General features: G+C 46.4%; 2 protein-coding genes across 11 annotated transcripts in view; both read right to left on the reverse strand.

Annotated features, from left to right (window-relative positions):
* LOC135426955 (smoothelin-like protein 1) overlaps window positions 1–26,530 on the reverse strand; it is a 53,934-nt gene that overhangs the window by 12,922 nt on the left and 14,482 nt on the right. For 4 of the 10 annotated variants that reach the window (XM_064680311.1, XM_064680312.1, XM_064680313.1 and 1 more), the window contains exons 3-9: window positions 24,871–25,249; window positions 21,358–23,802; window positions 20,765–21,199; window positions 12,926–14,059; window positions 12,354–12,845; window positions 12,091–12,272; window positions 135–335 (exon numbers count right to left, since the gene is read on the reverse strand). In XM_064680311.1, coding sequence (XP_064536381.1) covers window positions 135–335; window positions 12,091–12,272; window positions 12,354–12,845; window positions 12,926–14,059; window positions 20,765–21,199; window positions 21,358–23,802; window positions 24,871–25,249 — 5,268 coding nt within the window. Of the gene's footprint in view, window positions 1–134; window positions 336–415; window positions 546–1,023; window positions 1,043–9,725; window positions 9,902–12,090; window positions 12,273–12,353; window positions 12,846–12,925; window positions 14,060–20,764; window positions 21,200–21,357; window positions 23,803–24,870; window positions 25,250–26,530 lie in introns of those variants that run through there. The other 6 variants (XM_064680315.1, XM_064680318.1, XM_064680319.1 and 3 more) reach the window with 6 other exon arrangements.
* Window positions 14,089–20,365, reverse strand: LOC135426878 (mucin-2-like). Its single transcript, XM_064680205.1, has 3 exons — window positions 20,359–20,365; window positions 14,190–20,014; window positions 14,089–14,097 (listed from the first exon to the last, which is right to left on the reverse strand). Exons 1-3 carry the CDS (start codon window positions 20,363–20,365, stop codon window positions 14,089–14,091), a joined length of 5,841 nt encoding a protein of 1,946 aa, XP_064536275.1.

Here is a 26,530-nt window from a genome sequence, read left to right on the forward strand (position 1 = left end):
GAGGTTATGTTGGAAGATAATCTCATGACAAGCTGGCAACGCGCACTCTTGTTGAGGTTATGTTCGAAATAATCTCATGACAAGCTGGCAACGCTGCGTGCGCTTTTTTGTTGAGGTTATGTTAACAGACATACCAATTGCCTCAGTAACTGCTCGTCCCAAATCTCCTCGATGTCACAAGTTGTGCGTGTAACTGGTGCTGAGGATGTGCTCTTCCGAGTGCTGCTGCTGCTGTTGCTGCTGTTGATGTTGCTGCTGCTGCTGTTGCTGTTGCTGTTGCTGTTGCTGCCAGCTTTGCTGCTGTAGCTGCTGCTGCTGATGCGCGTCGTTTTCACCTGAAATGCGCAAAACGAAACACAAATCAGCGAATGCTCTTTTTGTTTGCTTCTTCGATATATTTTTTTTGTTTATCAACCGGAAAATTTTGTGTGCCGCCCACACGCGGCCCCCTTTGGTGTGGCTGGCAGCTACAGTGCGTGGCGAAAAGCAAACGCCAGCTGTTTCTACTAGCTCTTCTTCTTAGCCGCTGCGCCGTTTGGCTCTTTGGCACTTTGGCTCTAAATAAAACCGATGAGCGCATTCGCCGGCAACGCTAGCCAAAAATCAGCCCCCTCCTCCCAGAAGTGAAAGAAACACAAAAAATACAAAAAAAATACAAAAAAAACAAAATCGAAGCAATTTGTCGTCCTTAGCCATGGCCAGACGTAGACGAATTTGTTGTCTCTTCCGGCTGCCTTTTTTTTGTTTTTGTCGCCATGAGCCAATTATTCGCGCAGCATCAACAAATAAATGCTGCCAGCATACCTGGCGTATGCGTAATGCCGCAGCATATTGCGCATACGCCGCGTCAATCGACTTTGGTTTTCATCAATTTCTTTCCTTTCGAGACTCGAAAACTGTAGCAAATGCTTGTCAAACTGTATGGAGCATTACGAATCGGACAATAAACATAAAACCAAAGCGAATATCCACGACTTTGGGCTACTCTAGCTTTTGGCACACAAGCAATATACCCTTTCGTACGTTAGTAGCAAAAACAACATTCGTAAAATTTAGAATTTCTTGTTATGCCTCTTTCAGCTTTGCTGTCGAAAACAGGAATTTTAATTGAATTATTTGTTTCAATTTGAAATTGTTTCTCAAAGCACGCTGCTGTGCTTCTTATGTCGGAGAATCTCTGCTTAAGATCGGTCCTCATAGTCCGATCTTTGTGAAATGTGGCAGATGTGGAAATGTGTGTGCGAAAGCGCAAGGCGCTTTATTGAAACATTTGGGTGGAGGAAAGGAAGATATTCAGAAGGTGAACGTTCTGGGTGAGAGGTTTTTTTAGAAATTAAATCAGATGGATTCTCAATATGTTCTTTCGGACGGAAGAGAGAAAGGGAAAGAAAGCCAGCTGGATTCTAAATAGGTTGTCTCTGGCTCTTAAATAGTTGTATCGATATTTAATCGATTTAGCAGCAACTCGAGAAGTTATCGAAGATGTGGAATCAACTCGAACTTCAAGTTATAGATCGAGTCGCTGAACAAGACTCTTTATACGCCATATACTCTATAACTCTTGGGGTGCGAGATGCCTGCTGCCGTCGTGCTGCATTCCACATTCGGGAAATTATCGATAATGTGGAATCAAGACGATCTTCAAGTTCTTGACCTTTATCGAGTTAGTTATCGAAGCTGGATAAGTATATACTCTCTATATCTCTTGGAATACGATATGTCTCCTGCCGCCTGTTACATACATTGGCATATAGTCAATATACTCTGCTCACTTCATTTTAACCATGTTCAATGGGTTTCGGGCTGAAACAGCATAACTTGTGCTTTTTATCGCATTTGATGAGGCTTCAGTTAAACGAACTCAACATAAATAAATAATGGTTTATTAGTTTATCCCATTTCCAGCTGGTTACCAACATGTACATATATAACTTATCGGGCAACTGTATCTGAAGTATTTGAGCTATATTTGAGTCCAACAATAAAATGTGTGCATATTGCAAATTAAATTAAGTATACGCAGCGTTTGCCCGCATTTGACTTGTGCCCAAAATAAGGAAAAGCACCGAAAATTCAGTGCAAAAAAAAAAGAAATGAAAAATGAAAAATTCTAAAACTATATATCGTATATTTTGGTATTTCGTCTCGGACGTTCTGTTTTCCGACTTTTCCCCCTCCCCTCCCACCCTGCCAAATGCAACCAACTGACAGCTGTGCTAGTCACCCCCCTCTCCACCCTCTCCCCCTCTGCTCTCCCCTTTGGCCACGCCTCCGATTGGGCATTTTATTTTGGTTTTTCTCGTTATTTCCTCGGGCTTGCCTTAATAACAATTTGACCAAATTTGGCTAGCACAATATTTCAAAAATAACAACAAATACGAAGAAAAAAAAGAAAAAGAAAAACAACAACAAAAATTTTTTTCGAATTTTCGAACACGTTTCGTGAGTTGGAATATACGTCGAGAGCTATTTTTGGCTTGGGGATTATTTAGGCAATACACACAGCACGTAGCGCGAGAGAGAGAGAGAGAGAGAGAGGGAGAGTGTGGGAGAGTGAGGGAGAGCGAGAGAGAGCGAGATAGACAGATTGAGGGCGAGCGAGATTTTTCCAAATTTTCGTTTGTACGCATTCACAAAAACATTTAACTCGACTAAATATATATAGACATAAATATATATGCATATATCTGTCTATACATATATGTATATATATATTTATTTTGGTTAGGGTATTTACACAATGCGCAGTGTCTTATAGATTTGCTGGGACAATATGCAACAGGTAGGAAATTTTGATGTTATTTATTTACAATTTTCCAATCAGCTTTTGATATGAGGTCCACATGCTTCGAAAAATTTGGTTTCTAGGTGAAGAAAAATTCATATTTTACCCAATTTTGGGCTAACTTTATGATAAATCGGTCTCTCTTCAAGTTTTCAAAGGTCTTGCCTCAAAATAAGCATCTTTTGCTTAATCCACTTTGACAAATTCACGCTGGCAGGTGTAAAATGAGCGGAAATTCAAATTAATGTCGTTTTTTTGAGTAAATGCAAGTTAAAATTGTTCACACTCACTCTCCCTCTCTCTCATCTTCTCTCTCTCTCTCTCTCTCTCTCTCTCTCTCGAACTATCTATCGTGTGAAAGTAATTCCAATTCGACTTGCAAAAATTTTTTGTCAGTGTATTTCAACTTTCACACATTGCGCTCAGCGCTTTAATCTTAATTTGTATTTTTCTTTTGCTTTGCTTTAAGAAAAAGCATTGAACAACTTAAACAAAGCCAGCGAAAACAGAAAAGTGCTCTAGACGGGAGTGCATGACTGGCAGATACCCTCGAAACATCGTCTAGCTGCCGTTGAATATATTTCAGCTTCTCTTCGATATCATAAGAACTCGGTGCTTAAAGTCCGATCTTGTTTTATGAAATGTGCGCACAAAATCAAGATACCCTTTTTTCGGTCATTTCCAATGGATTCAGCGCATAAAAAACGAAAGCCACAAAGGCGAAAAAGCAAATTAAATAAAATAAAAACGAAGACAAAACTAATTTGCTAAACATTTTGCTTTCAATGTGGGCCAAAAAAAAATAAACACAAGCAAACAAAGAAAAACAACAACGATAACAACAACAACAAAGAGGCGCAAAAACAACAACAGATAAATATAAAAAAAAATAATAACAATCAAAAATATTTCTATTTAATTGAAACAATTTTTATTTGTGTTTCATTTGAATTTTGATGTGCGTTTATTTTTACAATAAAGTACAATTTATTTTGGACGCTGTGACGTGGCTTCGATTGTTGTTGTTGTTGTTGCTGTTGTTGTTGCTGTTGTTGTTGCTGTTGTTGCTGTTGTTGTTGTTGTTGCTGGCAATAGGCTTGCCAAGTTATTTGGCGCAATTCCGCTAAAGCGTAACAAACCCCACAAATTGCTGCTAGCCAAAAAGGGGTCGCTGCGCCGTCAGCCAGAGGCGTCCAAAGGGTGGAGAGGGGGGGGGGGGGGGGGGGAGCTGTTTGATCGCATGCAACCAAGCATGGAAATCAAAATGGAAATTGCCGGACCGAAAGGCACAAAACAATTAAAAAGTATTGCAGGCGGGGAGGGGCGAGGCGAGGCGAGGTGTTACTGCCGTTGCAGTAGATGTTGCTGCTGCTGCTGTGGATGTTGCTGCTGTTCAACTGACCAAAGCGAATGCAGGCAATTGCAGCTGTTGTTGTTGTTGTTCAGCTAGCTCAACAAATTGGGCAACTATTCACATTGGCTTTGACACTGTCGCCTGCAACAACAGCAGCAACAACAGCAACAACAACAACAACAGCAACAACAACTATATGATTAATGCTTTTGAAAGTGTCTAGTAAACAACAAATAGCAATAGCAACAATTGAAATTCTTGTTAAATTTAGCAAAAGGTGTGCAGCGACGTGTTTTTTTTTTTTTATTTGTTGTTTGTTGAGGGAAGGCCAACGTGATTTACATACCCATTGCATATGTGTCAAAAGGGTAGCTTGGCTAGTTGTTAGTGGAAAGCTTCTCCTAGCCAGGCGAGTCTCTGTTGCCAACGAATCGATCAAAATCGATAGAGATATATATATACATAGGTGTCATATTAAAGACTTGAAAATTTCGCAAGGATCGGACTATAAGCACCGAACTTCTTAGAGAATCCTTTTCGCATGCATAGCATGGGGCGCTGGATTCAGCGTATCTGCTAAGATCTTTGCATTTGAATTTGTCTTCTTTTAGATCTTCTTCGTAGATAATATATAAATATATATGCTGGCAGAGAAATGGAAGATATGGAAGCTATATTTACATTTATCTAGGCATAGACACACAAAACTTCATTGTTTCCTTGATGAAACTCAATTAACTATCGATAATTTCCTATGTATATATATATATATATATATATTCCCGATGTATATACATATATGTTGCAGACAGCACATATGCCTAAGTCGGAAGTATGGATGTTCTGTCTGAAAGGACGGACAAAAGAAATGAAGGTAGAAAGGATATCTTCGTCATGCCGAAGATCTAATACCCTTGTAGACATTTAAGGTTGTCGTAAATGCAGAGTTTCATGAAAATAACTCGGAAAACCGAATATTTTGACTAATTTTTCGATCGATTCTTTCTATAGAGCTATATAATATAGTAAAGTGATCTTGATAAGACTTTCCCCGTATACATATGATGAGCATAGTTAAAAAAAGTAAATGTCGAGTTTTGTCACGATATCTTGATAAACAAAAAAGTTTTCCATACAAGAACCGGCTATTTGACCGATCGTTCCTATGACAGCTATAAGATATAGTGCTCCGATCTGGCTCCAACATAGATACTGACTGCAGCAGAAAGACGGAGCTATGGAAAGTTTTAAGGGGTTAGCCTTAAAACTGACTGACAGACTAAATACCATAGAAACAGACAGACGGACGGACGGACGGACGGACGGACATGGCTATATCAAGTCGGGTCAATGATGTCTCTTTCTTCATGACGAAACTATAATACCCTCTAGAAGGGTATATGAGAAGAAAGGAAATAGAAAAAAATCATATTATATATGTATGCATGGACCCTGAGATGTTGTCTCTCTCTCTCTCTCTCTCTCTCAAGGCGTTACACACTTTGTCATATATTGATAATACCCTCTGCAAGTGTATCACAAATTGAACTTGCCTTGGACGGCCACACACACGCACACACACACACCGACAGCACGCCCACCCGAAAGCCTTCAATTTTCCAATTTTCCATGAAAATACAATGAAAAGCGAATTTGGCATTTGCTGCATATTTTTAGACACATGGATGAAAATGATGAAGAGATAGAGGAAGAGGAAGAGAAAGAGGAAGAGGTAGAAGAAGAAGATGTTGAAGAAAACGCAAATTTTGACATGCAAAATGCGAAGAGCGCAGACAAAACTGAAGCAAGCACAACAAACACACACACACACGCACAACGATTATGAAACGGCATAGAAATACAAAATTGAAGTAAAGAAAAGCAAAAGATTTGCCACGCTGGGAAAAAGGCAGCCAACTAACAGTTAAGCGGGGCAGCGGGGCGGGGGGCGTGGCGGGGCAGCTAAAGAAAAACCGGCTTCGCAGCCAGATCCCAAAGCCAAAGCCAAAGCCAAAGACGAACCACTTGCCGCCTGGCGCTGGCTTTTGCCTGTCTCTTCCTCTTCGACAGCTGCTTCTTCTTGTTTTTGTGAAAAACAAGCGAAGCCATGGCGTAGCAGGGGGGAGTGGGGTAGGGGGAAGGGGGGGGGGGGGGGCGAGGCGACGACAGCAAAACAGTAGCTGCAAAAATATTATTATAAACATGTTGCGCTCGAATGAGTCGCAAAGCAATTAAAAAACCGGTTCGGAACCGAACCATGAACCAATAAACAACAACAAGCGAGCACAAAAAATGCATTCTAAGCACTTCCTCAAGCAGCTGAAAAGCAAAAAACAGTTAAAGACCAGCTAAGACTCAAGTAGTTAAAGCTAACCTAAAAATTCAAAGAATATTTCGCCAAAACTGCCTAAAGATTGCTTGGGAACTAACTATATAACTTATGAGTTGAAGAACCTGAGCGCCTGCTCGCCTATTCCTTACCCAAGTAATTCCATAATATTGCAGCTGACCCAAGGTAACTCGGTTGTTCTGAGAGCTATGTGCCTGGAATTTGGTACACTGACAACTCCTAATTATATAAATTATATAAGTAAAGCTCAGGCAGATCCTTACACTAAATCATATTTATGTAGCCGAATGGGTTTTCACTTAAAATATTATATAATCAAATATGTTTTCAGCTTAGTTAGGAATTTTACCGAATAATCTATACATTTTCGGACTTTTATAGAAATTGTAGAAAACTATTAAATAGGTTTTATAATATTCATATATGCAAAAGAACTTTAAGCATCTGCAAATGCATCAGACTGTGCAGTTTGGGAATATACAGAAAGATCTTTCTTTAGCTTAATTGTTCTCTTTTATGGGGAAGAGTGGATATATAGATGGATAACTAGGTAGATAGACAGATAGATAAATAGGTAGATATATCGATATATCGATAGGTAGATAGACAGATAGATAGATATAACGATAGATCGATAGGTAGATAGACAGATAGATAGATAGATAGATATGTATATAGATAGATCGATGGGTAGACAGACAGATAGATAGATAGATAGATGGATATATCTATAGATCGATAGGTAGATAGACAGATATATAGATAGATAGATATGTATATCAATAGATCGATAGATAGATAAGTATATATATAGATAGAACCAGGATAGAAAGGCAGATAGACAGACAGATAAACAGGTAGATTGATAGATAGATAGATGTCTGGTTAGAATGAAGAACTCTTTCCCCAAGGTACAGTGATCGCTCGTAAGTTGAAACTTTCAGAAATGCAAACCATATTGATTTGCAAATATTCAAAACAGTATCTTTCGATCAAATCAATTCATTTTGAATCTAAAATTCGTATTCATTTTTGACTATCGTTTGCTTTCGAGCACCATCGAATTGACCTTGCGCAGATATCGTAAATAAAATTAAATTTCAAAATTTTGCAAAATTTAAATTTCAGCTGCAACTGAAAATGTTCCAATTTGTATTTCTAAGAATTTTGTCGCTTTGACAGCCTAAAAAAAGTTTTTGACTTGTAGATTATCTTATTTTATTTTATTTTAGATTATTTTTTTTTTTAGTATTTCAGACTTGCTAAGTACATGGGATTAGTTAATTTGTGGCTAAGCATGTGTAGCATGTTCCACAATTTTAATATATTGCATAATTTTCGAAAGTATTTCAAGAGCCTTGTCCTCTGTTTGGGACTGAGTTTCAATTTCTATAACTTTCTTTTCTAATACTCTAAGTAAGAAATTTGTATATTTTTCTGATTTTATAATCGAATTCTTTACAGATTTTTTGAATTTTCAAAAGTTTTCTTAATCCAATCAGCGCAGAAGATACTTAGCCAGAAATTGGTCGATATTTGTATTTATATCTATAAAAGATCTAGATTCTTTTTGAGTAACTGGTAGATATTTGTATCTATAATGTATCTGAGCTGCATAGCGAATAATCCGCAGATACTTGCATCCATTGTAAATATGAGGTAGTTTCTAGCTCATTTGTATTTAAAACATGGAAAGATACTTTGCGAACAACTAACAGTTACTTGTATCTAAATTATGCTGAAGATTGTGAAGTTCACTTGCAGATACTTTTATCTAAAACAGATTGAGATCATTTCTGGCCGAAAATGTAGATATTTGTGAGGTACTTTATGGAAGATACTTTATCTAAAACAGACTGAAGATACTTTTGTATCTACATATAAGGCAGAGATACTGGGTGGCCAACTCGCAGATACTTTTAGCTGTAATACAACTTATATATATGTAGCTATGCTACAGATATCTGGAAATGTATCTACAACAGACTGAGATACTTTGCAGCCAATTTTCTGGCTAATTTACAGTTACTTGTAAAGTTGATAGACATGAAGTATTTTGTGGCCAAACCAACTTGCAGTAACTCCTCCCCTAAACAGACTGAGATACTTTCTGTCAATCTTGCAGTTATTTGTATCTGCGCAAACTTTCAGATATTTGTATAAGTTGAGATTGGGATACTTTTGCAGCCAACTAGCAGTTACTTAGAGAAATAATAGAAAAATATGCTAACTTGCAGATACTCGCATCCATTATAGACTGAGATACATTCAGACTATGCTGAGCATTGTAGGAGACTTGGGGTACTCTGCATATATAAAGCATGGATGGTATTTGGTGCACAAGTTGAAAGAATGAACCAAAAAAAATAAATAAATACAAAATAGATAGAAAAATAGAAAGAAAAAAAAGCGCACGCACAGTGCATTGCACAGTCCATTTGTAGCTGTATCTATGTCTATCTCTAGCTGTAGCCGTGTGTATCTTTAGCTCTATCGCCAACTGTATCTGTATCTGTATCTGTATCTTTGGCTGTATCTTTAGCTGTATCTGTATCTGGCCACTGGGCGCTCCAATGCGAGACAGCGTTCCGTCCGTATAAATAGTGCCATCGTTGCGCTATTTTTGTCGAAATATTCCGTACGCTTGCGCTCTCATTCATGCAGCTTCCCGGGGCCCCCCTCCCCTCCCCCCTTTCCCCTTTGCATGCCCCCCCTTTGGCGTCACCTGCCTTTGCTTTGAAATTTATTTATTTATTTTTATTTGGTTTGTCTTGTTTTATTCTATTCCATTTTTTTTTTTTTTTTTGTCACTTTGTCAGGCTGGGCAAATGCTTGGCTTTTGGCTTTTGCTAGCTGTATTTGTATCTGTATCTTTGGCTGCCGCTGCTTGTATCTGTGACATGCTTGCGTTTGCATGTACATACCTCTACATATACATCTTTATGTATAGTATATATTTATATAGTCAACGCTTGTCGTTCACATTCGCCTTTCAGGTGCATTTTGAGGTGTCGTGACAGCAAATTCTTGCCTCAAATTATGCGCACTAAAAATAATTGAAACTAACAAAAAAAAAAAAAAAAAAAACAGAAAATAAGAATTGAGAAAAAAAAATGGATGAACATTTTGTTCAACAGCTGCCAATTCCAATGAATCTCTCTAGCTATAGACACGCCCCCCCCCTCCCCACCCTCCCCACCAGTTCCCTGTCGGCCGCCCTTGCCCCGCACACTTACGCGCTGCTGTTTGCTGCTGCTGCCTCTGCTGCTGTCGCTGTCGCTGCCTCTGCTGCTGCTGCCTCTGCTGCTGCTGCTGCTGCTACTGCTGCTTCTTCTTCTTCTGTTAGCCGCTTTGACCAAAGTTGGTTAAACACTCGCGCTTCGACTGCAACCGTTCACCGCATTACAAGCACAACAACAACAACAATAATAATAATAGTCGTAATAAAAACAACAACGTTTTAAAAAAAAACTCAACTGCACATAACAACAAGAAGCAGAAGAAGAAGAAGATGCTTCATAAATAACAACAACAAAAAAACTTGTCTTTTGTTGCCTTCTTTGGTTGTTTTTATTTTTCTTTTTTGCTGCTGCTGCTGCTGCTTCTTTTTTCTTTACTATTTTTTTTCTTTTTTACTATTGATATTCTTTTATTTTGTATATATTTTTTTTTGCACTTTGCCGTCTAAAGATGAGAATTTTTCTCTAGCCTCTCCTCACGCCTCGTCTCTGGTCTCGTCTCGTCTCTCGTCTCGTCTTTTTCTGATCGGGAACACAAGTCGCACAAGTGATCGATGCCGCCTCTGAGTGTGTACTGAAATGGCCAACAGACGATGACGATGACGGCGACGACGGCAGCGACGCTGGCAGCGGCGATGGCAATGGCCAAAGCGACGGCTCATTCCCGTTCCTGGCCACAAGCGCGCATCACATCACGCACACGGCACTAAAAGAGAGCAGCACCAGCAGCAGCACACACACACACACATGTACGAAACAGTGTGAGTGGATGAAAGAGAGAGAGAGAGAGTACGTCTGTCGTAGCGGCAGCGGCAGAGAGCTAAGCTGAGCGCAAAACCTAACGGCGAAAGCGGAGAGGAGCAAGCACAGCGAGAGCGAGAGCGCGCATAGACAATGGCTGATCGCACACGTGGGCCGTGGGCTGTGGGACTGCACATTCGGTGGTTCTTTCTGTTTTTTTATTTTTCTGTCTCTTTTGTGGCTGTCCATCAAAAAGGGCTCAACTGAGCTTTTAGTATACCCTGCAGTTAATTAAGGCAAGCAGCTGGGTAGTTGCAATAATAAGAGGCAGCTAAGAAGCGTGCAATCCTTTATTCTAGTCTAAATTTTTGTGGTTTTCAGTTTTTATATCCAAATACTTTGACAATAGCTAAAAATATTTTTAAATACTAGCGAATTGTGAAATGTTGATTTAAATTTTTTTTGTTCAAAACCAGTTTTCATGCTTACATTAAATATGTAAATAGCATTTGACAACATTAAGTCGAACAAGATTTTTGGGGCAGTCGATGAATAAATGCACTTGGCATATTAATTACATCTTAACAAAAATTTAGAAAGTTTCTTTTTCCTAAGAAAGCGACGAACGTTTGTGTTTGCTATTTTTGACAGATTTAAGAAGTTCTAGTAAAGCTTCGTTATTGCTGTGATTCTGCACACATATTGGAAACTTTAATTAAATCGTAATTGGAGAACTTGAACAAACTGTTTTCAAAAATATGAAGAAGGTTTTTTTTTTATTGTAATGGTTATTCGATTGTGCCAATTCTACATTATTTTCAATTTATCATGTCAACATCAGATTACAATATTATATAGAAATATCGGTCGGAAATAGAGTATTTGTATGAGCTAGTCTTTCTTGTTATTTTATTACATAAGAATGAGATGCGCATATATTTTCCAATTTCATAAAATGCATTTACAGGGTATTATTTATTTCAAAATATGTGTATATAGGGTATTTAATATTTGTGACTTAGGCCATTCCTAAATGGCCGAACTTCATATAATTAATGGATAGGGTATTTTTATAGTCGTGACTAGAGCATCCTGAGTTTTATAAAATGTATTTAGAGGGTATTCTAGAGTCATAACTAAGTTACCTTCCTAAAATTAGGACAATTTCGAGTACTTGCCGTGTTTCATAATATTGATACACAGGGTATTTTGTAGTCGTGATTAGATCATACTCAGTCTGCCTGCTTCAAATCAAGAATTGAAAGTACATATTTTTAAAAATTTCGTAATATGTATGTACAGGGTATTTTGTAGTCGTGACTAGAGCAAGCTAAGTTTGTCTACTCAAAATTTGATAAGAGAATATTTTTAGTCATAACTTAGTTACCTTCCTAAAATTAGGAAATTCCGAGTATTTACCAAGCTTAATAAAATTTATGTACAGGGTATTTTGTAGCGTGACTAGATCATAATAAGTCTGCCTGCTTCAAATCAAAAATTTTAAAGTATATTTTCCAATCTCATAAAATGTATGTACAGGGTATTTTGTAGTCGTGACTAGAGCATGCTTAGCATGCATTTATTGTGAGGGGGGAGGGGAGGGGCATTTGCTCACACTTACCGCTTGGCTGCCGTTGTTGTTGCTGTTGTTGTTGTTGCCCCTGGGCAGCTGTTGCTGCTTCTCCTGCCGCTGACCCGCCGGCAACATGGTCTCCACGCCCTGCATAATTACGCTAGCGCCGAGGAATTTATTGAGCAGAGCACGTGCCTCGCGATCCTCCGTGCTGTCGCCGGGTTCCATAACTGCAGCGATGGGGAGGGGGAGGGGGGGAATAAGATTAGTTGCAGCTGGAGCAGGAGCTGGAGCTGGGCGGGCACACTCACCATTGTCGGCATTGCGCATACGCTCGAGCACATCGTCGACGCTGCCGACGAGTCGATCCTCGCCGCTGGTGTTGAGGAAGGATCGGGTGCTGGAGCTGGTGCGGGTGGTGCTGCTGCTGGACTTTTGGCGCATCTGTGGTGTCTCCATCTCGATGACGCTGCAGACATCGTTCGATTCGCTGTCCTCGGTCTCCGCCTCGTCGGCCACGGACTCCTTCTGTATGAAACGTTCGGTCAGCTCCTTGACCGAGCCGCGACGCGTGCCCGTCTCAATGGCCGCCGCCGCCGCCAATGGCAGTTCATCGGCATCGATGAGCTTCAGTTCGCGCTGCAGCTTTATCTGGCCAGAAGGCTGGCTGGTGTGCTCCAGCTGCTGCTGCAGCGTGGCCAGCTCCGCGGGATTGCTCGAGTAGATGAGCTCCTTGCGCTCGCGACGCGGCGGCGACTTGTCATCCGAATAGAACTGCTCCTCGATGACATAGCCTGTGACTTCTGTGTGTGTGATTAAATTGCATGATTAGCCGGCATTTAACACTCAATCTTGGATATGGGACCTGGGAACTGGGACTTACCTTGCTTTGTCTCACATGGCGCCGTCGGCTGTATCTTCTTCTTGAGCGCCCTGATGCCAAAGAGGGGCAGCCCATTCTCATCGGTGGGTCCAACGCCATAGCTGGACGTAATGGAGTCCTCTTCGCGTCGCTTGCTGCTGCTGCTCCGGTTCGTGGTGGTGGTGGAGGAGGAGGAGGAGGTGGTGGCGGCGGCGGAGGAGCTTGTATTGCTGCTGCGCATCAATTTGCTGGTGCTGCTGCTGCTGATGCTGCTGGAGTTGGAGCCCTTTCTGGGCGTGGGCGTGGGCGAGGACGAGCCGGAGGCACGCAGCACCTTGCTGCGATCCGCCCAAATGGGACTGGGCTTCTCGTTGGCCTTGTCCTTGTCCTTGCCCTTGCCGCTGGTGGTGCGTGTGGTTGTTGTCGTTGTGCTTGATGCTTGGGCCTTGCCCGTCGGACTGCGACGTCGCGTCTGGGCGGGACTGGCGCTGCGCTCGCGTGGCTTTACCGGCGGCTTGCCATGTGCCGTGGCGCTGTCCAGCTGCTCCGTGCGACGACTGCTGCTCCTTGGCTCCGGACTGTGGCTGCGCTCGCGTGCCAGCTGCTGCGGTTGCTCGGCCGTGCGTCGTGGTGGCAAAGGACTGCGACTGGGCGTGGAGCTGGCGCTGCCCTTGCTGGTTATGGTCGTTGTGGTGATGCTGCTGGTGGTGCTGCTCGCATTGATCATGTTTTTCTTGATCAAACGTATCTGGGCGCGTATGCGGCGGCGCAGCTCGTAGCTGCTAACCGTCTCCAGCAGCTGCTCCAGCGTCTGCAGATCAAAGATTTCCTCAATCTCGATCTCCTCGCTGTTGGTGGTGCGCACCGGTTCGGGCCGTGAGCCGCGCCTGGGCACATCAAACTTGACCGCCGCATTCGGATTGCGTGGCTCAAGTCCGATGTCATCCTCCACAGAGGATTTGCGCGAATAGTGCGTCTTATTGATCTCCAGCGAGTCGCGACGAATGTGCTCCAGGGAGCTCTTCGTGTGATCCATGTACGAGGGTCGGCGTCCGTTGGGCTCGCCGTCGGGGCTGGGCGATTGCTTCTCGAAGATGTTGCGGCGCGAGGCGACGGTGCGGCCGGGTGACGTTTGGCTGGTTGGCCGGCTGCGCTCTAAAAGTGGTTCAACGTGTGGTTCAGTGTCAGGGGAGCTGGCAAGGATGTGGTTAGTTGGACTATGGGTTCGGGTTGTTGTTGTTGTTGTATGCTTTGTGGTGCTGTGCTCAGTGCTCGCTTTAACTACGGTGGATTTCGAATTGGTGGTGGAGTTCGTGGTGCTGGTGGTGTCTGGCTTTTGGTTGGCGGTGCGTCGCTGTGGCGATACGGACTGCGGACTGGCCCTGTTGCTGTGACTCTGGCTGGGCGCCTCCACGTCGCTGGGCAGCCACTGCTCTCCACGCTTGGTGGTGCTGCTGGTGCGTCGCTTTTCGGTCTCTATTTCTTTCTGGTAGTCGCCGCTGGGCTTGCCGCGTGTTGACTCCAGTGAGGGCTTGCGTGGTGCAGTGGTGCTGCGTGTGCTTGGCTTCGTGCTAGTGCGTCTGCCCGGTGATGTTGGCTGTGGACCAACAGGCTCAAAGTCCTCGACATCCACATCAATATCGCTGTGCAACCACTGCTCACCACGCTCACCACGCTTGGCGGTGCTGGTGGTGCGGCGTGTCTCGGTCTCCGTTTGCTTAATATACTCGCTGGGCTTGCCGCGTGTTGACTCCAGTGAGGGCTTGCGTGGTGCAGTGGTGCTGCGTGTGGTTGTCTTGGTGGTGGTGCGACTGCCGGGCGACGTTGGCTGTGGACTGGCGCTGTGGGAGGCGGGCGTGGTCGCCACCTCTTCGGCGTCCACATCCACATCGCTGAGCACCACCCACTGCTGCTGCGTTATGTGCTCCCTGCGCTTGGTGGTGCTTGAGGTGCTGGTGGTGCTGCGCTGCTCCGAATTGACTGGCTTGCCGCGTGGCTGCTCCAACGAAGGTTTGCGTGGCCCCGTCGTGTTGCGTGTGGGGCTCTGCTGGTTGCGATACGATTTACGCTCCTCCGTTATGAGCGCGGTGCTGGAACTGGGACTGCCGCGTGGCTTGCTGCTGTTGGCTGTCGGCTTGGGCGTGGCTGGCTTGCGCTGACCGAAGACCGAGGGACGATTGAGTATGTCCTTTTGACGCTTCAGCTCGATGGCTGTGGTGTGGTGCTTGGACATAGGCAACAGCTCATCGTTTGACTCCAACGGCTCCTCGGGCTCCAGGTCGGAGGGCTGCTCCGGCTCCGATTCCTGCTCGAGTTCCGGCTCGCTCTGGCGCGAGATGTGACGCTCAATGCTGGCCACCAGCCTAGGTGACTTTTGTGGTGCACTGGGCGCCAGCTTCTCGGCGGTGTCGATAAACTTGTGCACTTTCTGCGAGACGCTCAGCGTGCAATCGTCTTGACGCAGCTCCTCATCGATGTCCTCAAAGCTGGGACGCTCGATTTCGCGCGTGGGCGTCGTCAGTGGCTGCTTAGTTATATTCTCGGCGGTCTTCAGAAAACGATCCACCTTCTGGTCTATGCTCAGCAGGCACTCATCGCTGGCCGAGACCTTGGCATGCTCATCGAACTCTCGGCTAAAGGGCGTCGAGGTCTTGGGCTGCTTCACCTGCTCGGCGGTGTGCGTAAACTTCGAGACCTTCTCGTGCACACTCAACAGGCACTCATCGATATCGATGCTGGGCTGACCATTGCTGGGTGCGGTATAATCTAGGCTCTTGGGCGCCTCCACAGTGGGATTGTCATGGATATCCGCCTCGATGCCATTGGGATTGCGCAGCTCTGAGATTTGGCAGCCCACAAAGGCATTGGCCTCCTCCTCAAAGATGGGTATATTGGTGACAATCGGTTTCTTGCGCGGCTCATCGTCCGGCTCCTGCACGACATCCGGATAACGCGGCTTGCCCGTCTCCAGCTCGGCGGGCACCGGTGTGGGCACAATGCGATCCGGTGAGGGTTCCCGCGAGCTCTTCGCGTGCTGTATATCAATGATGACATTCTCCATGTCCTCGCTGTTCATCAGCTGCTCGCTCAGATTGATGGTCCTCGTGGTGAAGCATTTGCTGGGGCGATTGCGTTCGGTGGGACGCTGCGCCGAGCTCGGATTTAGGGTGCTCATCTCGGGTGTCAGTTTTGGCTTGCCGTTGACCACCTTAATGACATTCTCGCTGGTGGAGCGCGTCACCTTGTCCTTGTCGCGGCGCGTGACACGCGGCACTGGCGCCGACTCCTTGCGCTCTGTGACCGGCAGCTTGCGTGCGGGACTGGCCAGGACCTTGGACGGCACTACCTTGCGATCGGTCTTGGGCGAAGGCGTCTTCGGCGCCGTATGATCTATGATGATCTCAGTGTGCACGGATATGTTGCTCGAGCGACGACGCTCGCTGGGAATACGCGTGGGGCTCGTATCCGGCGAGGAGGACTCTCCGTCCACATTGTCCGTTTCGGGTTTCTGTTTGCGCGGCGACGAGCGCAGCCGATCCTTGATGTTGGGTGAGCCATTGCTAACACTGGGCTTTTTATCCTTCTGTGTGCTGTTGCGTGCAGTTGTGCTTGTTGTTGTTGTTGTTGTGCTGCGAGTTTCCTCCACCAGGCTATCACGCTTGGCAGGTTCACGCCTTGGCAGCGACTCCTTGCGTGGACTCTTCACCGTCTTCGGCTGCGTTTCCTTCAGGGGCTGCTTGCTGGTGGTGCTCTTTGTAGTGCGCGAGTTTCGTCGCTCGGTTTCGGTTTTGGTGATTGACGGCTTCCTAGAATCGGGCTGCTTGGGCTGTGACTCCTCCGGTTCACTGTCGTTCGGTTGTTTCTTCACCTTCGGTCCAGCTGTAGGTCCGCCGGGTCGTTGGGTCTTGCTGAACTTTTCCACCACTGTTTTGCCATTGCAATCGATTATCTTTTCGGTCACAAAATGCTTTGTCTCCGTTTGGGGCAAAGGTTCCCTGCGTGTCGGTGATGGCGACTTGGAAGGACGCTTTGTTATGACCACAGACGTCGCTCCACTTATGTACTCTGCATCATCCTTGGGCTGCTTGCTAGGTGCCTCGTGCCTGGGTTGTTTGCCAGGTGTAGGACGCGGCTCTTTATCATCCATTGGTCGCCTAGCTGATGCAGTGCGTGGCGTTTCCTCAACCTTAGTCGGTTTGCCAGCTGTTTGGCTTGGTTTTCTCACATCCTTGGATTGCTTACCAGGTGAAGGATGCAATTCATCGGCTGGGTAGGGCGAATACTCCCTGCGAGTGGGCGATGGCGACTTGGGAGGACGCTTCGTGACAACTATGGTTGTGTCTTCGCTCACTTTAATGAACTCAACGTCTTCGGAATAATATTTAGGTGCCGGACGTGGCTCTAGCTCATCCTTTGGCTGTCTTCCTGTTAACGGACGTGTCGGTTCCTTATCCTTCGGACATTTACCGGAAAGTGGTTCCTCGTCATCCACCGGATAAGGCAAGGGCTCTTTGCGACTAGGTGAAGGTGATTTGGTAGCAGGCTTCTTTGATGTTCGCTTTGTTGTTATAGCTGTCTTTTCTTCTTCTACATTTACGAACTCTGCATCATCCTTTGGAAGCCTACCGGTTGTTGGAGTTGGTTCTTCGTCATCCTCTGAGTATGGCAAAAGCTCTTTGCTAGCTGGTGATGGAGACTTCGAAGAACGCTTGGTAGTAATTGTTGTTGTTGTGTCCTCTTCTACATTTAAAACCTCTACTTCGTCCTTGGGAAGTCTGCCAGATGCTGAACGTTGTGGTCTTTCGTCCTTAGGCTGTCTACCACCCTTAGGACGCGGCTCTTTCTCATCCAATGGCCATTTGCCAGTTGTGGGACGAGGCTCTACCTTATCCTTAGGCTGTCTACCAGCTGTGGGTCTAGGTTCGTCCTCGTCCTCTGAGTAAGGCAAAGGCTCTTTGCGAGTTGTTACTGTCGTCGCTTCTTCTACATTTATAACCTCTGTTTCCTTCTTGGAAAGAGTGCTAGATGATGGACGTTGTGGCTTGTCATCCTTAGGCTGTCTGCCACTCTTAGGACGTGGCTCTACCTTGTCATGAGGCCATCTTCCAGTTGTGGGAAGTGACTCTACCTCATCCTCCGGGTACGGCAAAGGACCTTTACGGGTGGATGAAGGCGACTTAGATGACCGCTTCGTTGTAATTGTTGTCGTCTCTTCTTCTACATTAACAAACTCAGCGTCATCTTTTGGTTGCCTGTTAAATGATGGACGCTGTGGATTCACAGCCTCAGGGTGTCTACCAGCTGAGGGTCCTGGCTCTGGCCCATCCTTGGGCTTTCGGCCACCAGCAGGACGTGGTACTTCTTGATCAACTGGCTTGGGCATCTTTTTTCCCGTTGTCTTCTCTGTGTTGACGAGCGTTTCGATTTCGTCTGACTCCGTTATATCCACCGTCAACTCGTTGCGTTGGGGTAACAGGCTTTCCGGCTCAGACAGAGGTTCCTCGACTTTGATGACAGGCTGTGCGCGTATGATATATGTTTCGGTCACCTGCCTGGGCTTGTCATCCTCATCATCATCATCGGGACAATCCTCAATCTTAAACTCAAAGGTCTCCGTCTGCTTGACCACCGTTGATGTTTTCTGCTCATCAGTGTCATCGTCGTCAACATCATCGTGAGGTTTTGGCACGTAATTGCCCTGCGTATCGCCATCCTCCTCCATGCCCAAGATCTTGCGGCAACGATCCTCAAAGGTCTCCCGACGTGTCAGGCCCTTCTTGCGGTAGGTGGGCTTCTGATCTTCTTCCGGCTCTGGACTCTTCGACATGAAACCACCATCTGGTGTCTCGGGTGTTTCGCATGACTCCGGAGTTCTGCCAGCAGCGGGCTTATTGCTAGATCTATCGATCATATCTTCATCTTTGGGCCTTGAACTTTTGGGCAATTGGGTATCGGGATGTTCGGGCTGCTTATCAAACAGTTCCTGAGGCTTGCGAGCCTGAGACTGACGCTCGTTCGTTATGAATTCTTCGTTAAGGTTCTTCGTTGTATTGGTCAACCGTTGGGTCACAGTGCTTCTAAAGAATGCATCCTCTGGGAACTGAGATGGTTGCTGCTTGTCGGCAGTTGGCTTAGGTGAATCTCGGGGCTTAGTTGGAGCTGAAGCCGGCAACTGGGTTGCACTGGGACTGGGCTCCTTGGCTTGACGGGGCAACTCCTTGGGCTTTGCTGAGCTTGGCAATTGCTTTTCAGGACTTGGCTCCTTGGGCAGCTGCTTTTCGGGGCTTCCGGGACGTGTTGCATTTCTGGGCGTTGATGATGGTAGCGATTTTTCTGGACTCGAACGTGGAAATTCCTTGGATACTGTGCCTGGTAGCTGCTTTTCAGGACTTTGACGCGGCGAATCTCTGGGCACTGTTGAGGGTAACTGATTTTCGGGACTCCAACGTGGCGTCTCCTTAGGTCTAGTTGGCATTTGCTTTTCGGGGCTACTCGGACGTGACGATTCTCTCGGCTTTAAGGGCAGCTGATTATCGGGACTTCGACGCGGCGATTCCTTAGGCTTTGATGGAAATACAGCTGGCAGCTGTTCCGGTGTCTGACGTGGCGATTCTCTGGGCAGCTGCTTCTCGGGGCTAGCGGAACGTGGGAGTTCCTTGGGCAGAGTTGCTGGCAGCTTCTCGGGGCTACCGGAACGTGGCGATTGTCTGGCTTTCGAGGGTAACTGCTTCTCGGGACTCTGGCGAGGCCTCGAGGGCAATGTCGCTGGCATCTTCTCGGGACTCTGACGTGGCAAGTCCCTGGGCTTATTATCATTACCTTTCGTTTGGCGCTGCCTAAACTCCAAGCTGCTCTCATCGATGACAATCTGATCATCGATCTGAGCGAGACGAACCGGCGAAGACTCACGCTCCAACGGACTCTCAAATGTGGTCTCCCGCTGCAGCTGATGTCGCTCAACGCTGGGCGACTTGGAGCTGCGTCGTACCGGAGTCGGATTCCGAGTCGGCTCATCATCATCTCGAGTGCTGTATTGGGGTTTGCTGTGTGTGCGATTGGGTTCATCGCTGCTGGGTCTGGGTGCATAAGGTCGGCTCTTGTTGTTCGTGTCTGCGGGTGGGGGGGTGGAGTCAAGACATAAGCTAACGGGCCGCGCTCAACGAACAATTTGTGGGCGTGTGCGTGTCTTGTGCTCAAACGCTACGTTAATAGAATATTAGTGACGACTACAACAACTGGCTACAAGAGAACAAACTCCAAGTGGAACCCAATTCAATTTGATTTTTATTATTATTTGTTTACTGTGGGTTAATTGCTCTACGGGGTTAGGCTAGGCGAGGCGGTGTTCAGGCAGGCTTCAGGCGTGTTAGGTCAGGCAGAGGCAGAGGCAGGCGGTATATATAGGCTGTTAATAGGAGCGTTCCCACAAACATTAGAACCGTTAGTTGGCATACTTGGCATACTTTGAATACTTGGAATACTTGGTCTAGGCCCGCCCAAAAAACTTTCTGTACCAAGTGTGCGTGTGTGTGCGTGTGTGTGTGTGTGTGTGTGTATTGCCATAGAACAGATCACATTCGCAGGTTTTTTATTTTGTTTTTTTTTTTGTTGGTATATTGTATAACAGTTTTTATTAGCAAAGTTCCAAAAAAATATGTTTAAAATATTACGTGTAGTAAAGATAGTTTTCAAAAAAATGTAATTTTTCTCGATATTATTATTTAAAACGGTGTTTGCTTGCAAGTAGAAGAAGAAGAAGTAGAAGTAGAAGTTGCTTGTTCTCGATTTGTGGTGTTTTGGTGTTTTATTTGATTTGGATTTTGGATTTTATGGATTTTGTTGTTGTTTTTTAGGCCTTACCAACGGTTTCAGTACTTGTCACCGCCTTGGCAATGCTGGCCGCTTCGCGTTGAGCCGTCGGCGCATCCGCATCCGCATTCGCATTCGCAATCGTATTGGCAACCGCATCAGCATCCGCATCCGCATTGTCGGCCGGACCCAGCTTGTAATAGTGTCGACGGACACAGGGTGGCTCAAGCACGGCGGCAGATGGACTGGATGTGGTTGCCTCATTTGAGCTCAGCTTGGTTTTAGTTAACAATTCGTTGGGCTTGTCTTCAGTGGAAGGGTTCTGGTTCACGTTCTGGTTCTGGTTCTGGTTCTGGTTGTTGATTGTTAGTGTTGCGTTGTTCTTGTTGTTGTTGTTGTTGTTAATGGTAGGTGTTGTAGGAGTGGGTGGCAAAGAGAATATATCGGCTGGCTTAGTAGTAGCATACGTATACTGTGATTGGTTATCTGAAGGATACATTCATATACATAGGAATTTCCGAGATAGATAGATATATATATATATATTTATATATATGGTTGTGTGTGTGTGTGTGTGTGTTATACATATATATATATATATATTAGCTTGTGTGTGTGTGTGTGTGTGTTGGTCTAATTCGTACCTGACACAATTGGCGTCTCGCTGCTGCTGGGACTAGCCGGAAGATTGCGCGGAGCTGTTGGAATAACGGCTGGAACTGTTGGAGTTGTTGGAGTTACGGCTGTGGGCTTTGTTGGGCTTGTTGGGGTTGTTGGGGTTGTTGGGGTTGTTGGGATGGTTGGGGTAATGGCTGGGGCTGCTGCTGCTCCTCCGGCTGTTGGCTTATTGCCAATCGTATTTGTGGTCGTTGTTGTTGTTGTTGTTGTTGTTTTCGTTGCTGGCGATTTGGGCGAACGCTGCGGCATAAGATCGATTGTTTCGTTAGAACCTTGAACGTTACGGGTCTTAACAACAGCTTGTTGCTGCTGTTGCTGCTTGGTAACGAGTGTTTTACCCACGCTCTTGGTAGTGGGCACCCCGATATGGCGTGTCACCGTCGTCGAGCTGATGCGACTGGACTCGGATGGCGCATGGCTATCGTGGGAGCCCTCGCGTCCATCGCGCCTAAATGTCCGGCTCGATGAGATGCTCGACCTTGGCGTTTGACGATGTTGATCCGTTTGGCCGCTATCGCGACGCCCATGCGGCTGATGTGGATGATGCGATCCGGTCGAGCCGACGCTCTCCGCTGGCGAGCTGCTGCGCAGCGAGGCGGCAAATGCCCGATGCGCTGCATCCACCTCGCGCTCCTTCTGCAGCTGGCGACGTGTCGTTGTCGTTGTTGTTGTTGTTGTTGTTGCTGTCGACTCCGGTGCATTGCGTGTGGGCGTCCGAATGCCAGCGCTCGGTCGGCGCGGCGGCGACTTACTGGCCGGCGCCCGTGTGGGCGACCGTGCCGAGGGAAAACCCTGTGTTCCTGTGTAATCGTCGCGTGGCTGCGTGCGACGCGGACTTGCCGGCGGCTGGGCGTTCAGCGGCTGTGGACGACGGCGCTGCTGCTGCAGTTCCGGCTCCACATTGACGTCCCGCTCCACCTGGGTCTCAATGATGCGCTCCGATTTGCGGCTGACGGCGCTCGTGCTGGTCTGATGCACTGCCTCGGCATCGGGCTGATCGGGCTGAACGGGCCGTGAGGTGCGCACCGAGGGAAAGCCGTGCGTGCTGAAATCGTCGACGGGTGCCCGTCGCGGACTGGCCGGCTGTTCCCAGCTGGGCGTGCCCGTTGGTCCAGCCACCGGCAAGGGGGCATGCTCGTCAACGTACTCCGTCTCGATGGTGCGCTGCGAGCTGCTGCTGCTCTGCTTCACATTGCGACTCTTCTCGGACTTGACCACTACGACCTCCTCGGTGCTGGGCCGTTGATTGGGAAACTCCTGGGTGGGCTTATTGCCGCGCACCGACGGAAATCCGTGCGTGGAGAAATCGCTCGCCGGCTGACGGCTGGGCGTTGTCGACCGTTGATTGGGAAACTCCTGCGTCGGCTTGATGGGAAAGCCGTGCATGCTGTAATCCTGGCGTGCCGGAGACGGCGCCTTCAGCTGCTGTCCAGGCTGATTGGGCGCACGATCATCGTACTCCTCGACGGTCTCCGATGTCGTTTCAGTGGAGAAGCGACGACTGGACTTCTTGACCGTCGAATAGCTCTCCTGCTTGATTAGCTCCTCGGCCTCGGCGGGACGGCGCAACGGTTCCGCATTGTCAACCACATCGCGCGGCTCGCCACGGCTGTGGGTCTGCTGCTGCTGCTGATGGTGCACATCCTGCGTGCGACGCTGATTGTTTATCTGTGACTGATTGTGGGTCTGGGTCTGGCGCGTTGTGTCCGCGCTGGGAGTCAGTTGCTCGGTCTCGTAGCGCTTGTTCTTGACAATGGTGCCATCGGGCAGACGCTTCACCGTGGTAATCATCTTGACATTGGGCTTGGGATACTCAACCGTATTGGAGATGATCTCGCCTGGCTGCGACATCAGATGCTGTACATGACGCTGATATTCCGGGGATGCCTTATCCATATCCACATAGTGTTTGTTCTCCTCGTAGTGCTGCTGTGTCTCCACGTTGCGGGTGCTCTTCGATTGCTCCCGGCTCTCCGAATATCGTTCCTCGCGCTGTTGCTGCAGACGCTGCTCCTCGCGCTCGCGCACCTCGCGCTGCTCCCGCACCTCACGTTGCTCGCGCTGCTCTCGCTGTTCCCGCTGCTCTCGCTGCTGTTGCTGCTGTTGCTGACGATTTGTCGACTGAGAGTCCAGCAGATAGCGTGGCTGAGCGGCATCATCATCCCCATACTCGACAGTGGAGGATGAGACAAACTTGGAGCTCGATGAGGAGGTGGTGGAGCTCACCTTCATTTCGGTGCGTCCGCCGGCGCTCTCATCGCCATAGACAACCTTCTCCTGGAGATGCGTATTGGAGCTGTCCGCCGCCTGCTTCACATAGTTCTTGTCGTCGCCCTGATGCGAAGCGCTCGAGCGCTGCTCATTGCGACCCTTGAACTCGGCAGTGCCGCCACCATTCAGCTTCTCAACACCTGGATGGATCACATGGATGGATCGTGTTGGTGTTCGTGTTGGTGGAGGTGGAAGTAAGATTTGGTATTGGGTAGTTGGGTAGTTTGGTGGTTGATCACGGCACAGAGACATACAAACAAACAGAGTAGGAGTTACACACAGATTTCAACACAAATTGGTTAGAGTGCTCTAGTCGAAAGTGCCCGACCAGCAGATACCCTGTACCCAGGAAGCAAAGCTCAAATATTCTTTTTCTTCTAAAACTTCTAATCTTAGAGTTGTGTTGAAAGAACAGCGGCTGCATATCGATACCTATCAAAAAGCTTTTCCAATTTAAAGTCTTTAGCTCTTAAAGTCGGAAGAACGGATGAACAAACCGACGGACACATGGAAAATCGGACGGTCGACCGAGCAGATCGACGGAACAACTTCCATTCGGTTGGATGGAAGAACGGATGAATATCGATAAGCTTTTCCAATTTGAAGTCTTTAGCTCTTAAATTCGCAGAGATTGGGCTACAAGACGGAAGAACGGATGAACAAACCGACGGACACATGGAAGATCGGACAGTCGACCGAGTAGATCGACGGATGAATATCGATAAGCTTTTTCAATTTGAAGTCTTTAGATCTTAAAGTCGCAGAGATTGGGGCACAAGACGGAAAAACGGATAAATAAACCGACGGACACATGGAAGATCGGACGGTCGACCGAAAAGATCGACGGAAGGACTTCCATTCAGATGGATGGAAGAACGGATGAATATCGATAAGCTTTTCCAATTTGAAGTCTTTAGCTCTTAAAGTCGCAGAGATTGAAGCATAAGACGGAAGAACGGATGAACAAACCGACGGACACATGGAAAATCGAACGGTCGACCGAGCAGATCGACGGAAGGACTTCCATTCGGATGGATGGAAGAACGGATGATTAGGCGAGCGATTCGATTAACTGTTGGATGAGAGACTGTTGGTCGTCTTGCTTTACTTTTTGCACGAATATTCCATCGAACCCATTTCGTAGCACTTTCTTTGGGTACAGGGTACAACAAAGGGGATTAGTTTTAAACTATATAAAGTTGACTTACCATCTGTTTTGGCCAGCGTCTCGGTGCGGTAGGCGCGTCCATCGGGACTCACCTCCGAGGAGGTCTGCACATCCCAGCCGGTGCTATTCGGTTGGGTGAGGCTCATCGAATGGAACTTGAGCTCGTGCGTGGGACTCATCGAATCGCGCACCTCCTTGGACTTGAGACTCTGGAAATTCTGGTCCAGCAGCGCATCACCGTGGCTGGTGGCCAGCGGATCCTTGCCAAAGCCGGAAAGAGTATTGCCATTCGGTTCAGACATTTCGAATGCTATGCTATCCGGTTCGTGCCTATAGAGATTCCTCAGACGCGACTCGCGTAGCTTATAGAGATGCGTACGGATTTGCCTTTTACGTTCGCTGTCCTCCGATTGCTGCCACTGCAATTAGACAATTGGCCACACATATTTAGCATAACAGTTAGTGAAATATCTCGAAAGACTTTGCTGCGTCCTTGGACTAATTGAACCGGCTTCGAGTGCGCCACGTAACCCACACACGCGATCCACATCGAGCCAAAACGCGCCTTTTATGGACGCGTTTGACGCCTCCTCGCACTGGCCGCCAATTAGCTGACAGTCAGCCAGACAGATCAACTTGACTTGAGGCTGAGCTGGGAGATTGGGTTCGGTGAGTCAGACAATGTTTGTTCCACATCCAACGCCTTTTAAATGATATATGTATATGCGAGCGCGAGCTGAATGCAAACAACCGGCCCAAACTAACCTAATGAGCTGGAAGACTCTCGTTTATTCCGTGCAACAGCATTTCATCAGCCCACATCACAGATTTAACTATTCTTTATGGCCGAGCATTATGCACACCAACTGCATCATTTATTTGAGCTATTTGCTTCACATATTTGATCTGGCTTTTTCTTATATTTACTCCGGAAATTCCGTATACCGAATATCCTAACAACTCTCTACAATTTATTCTTATATTATATCGAAACAAGATCTTGATATATGGCATTGAAATTAGAATGAACCGCCGCAGAGCTCGAACATTTCCATATTCAATTTAAATGTACGTTTTACTCTTATGGAAAATGTGACTAACAAGCGACAGGTTGCCGGTTCAAATCCAGCAGCAATTTTCTATTTAACATTTTTTTTTTTTATCATTTTGTAAGGCAAATAATATTTTAAAAAATAACAAGAAATTTATAGCACAAAGTTTTGGTTTCAAGCCCCAGAGTAAACGGAATTCATTCATTTGAACCGGGCAATGCCGGTCAATTTCTTCTAATAAACAGACAATTCAAACTTTTCCTTTGATATGATATTTTTAACAGCCCAGTCAAAGAGTTCAAGCCCCCCGAATAAACAGAATTCAGAAAATATGTTTTTCTTTAATATAAATCAAAATCAATTTGAACCGAGCAATGCCGGTCAATTTCGTGTGTTCGGTAAGAAACCAATACTGAGCAAAACCCCAACTGAATAATACATTTGACCTCAAACAGGTCGCCCATATACCAAATTTCCGGAAAACAGCTCAACTTTAAGCTGAGTTATGATCGAATATGGAACTGGAAAGAATTCCCATAAAATATTCGATAAAACTTATCGACGATTATCGATGTCTTATCTTCTGGCTATTAGCTGGGAATGTGATATCAGACAATGACGCTTCGTTTATAAATAAATAAAAGAAAT

The sequence above is a fragment of the Drosophila montana genome, unplaced genomic scaffold (genome assembly GCF_035044405.1).
Source record: "Drosophila montana isolate Dmon_TW-CO22-7 unplaced genomic scaffold, ASM3504440v1 contig_2106_1, whole genome shotgun sequence".
Taxonomy (NCBI): domain Eukaryota; kingdom Metazoa; phylum Arthropoda; class Insecta; order Diptera; family Drosophilidae; genus Drosophila; species Drosophila montana.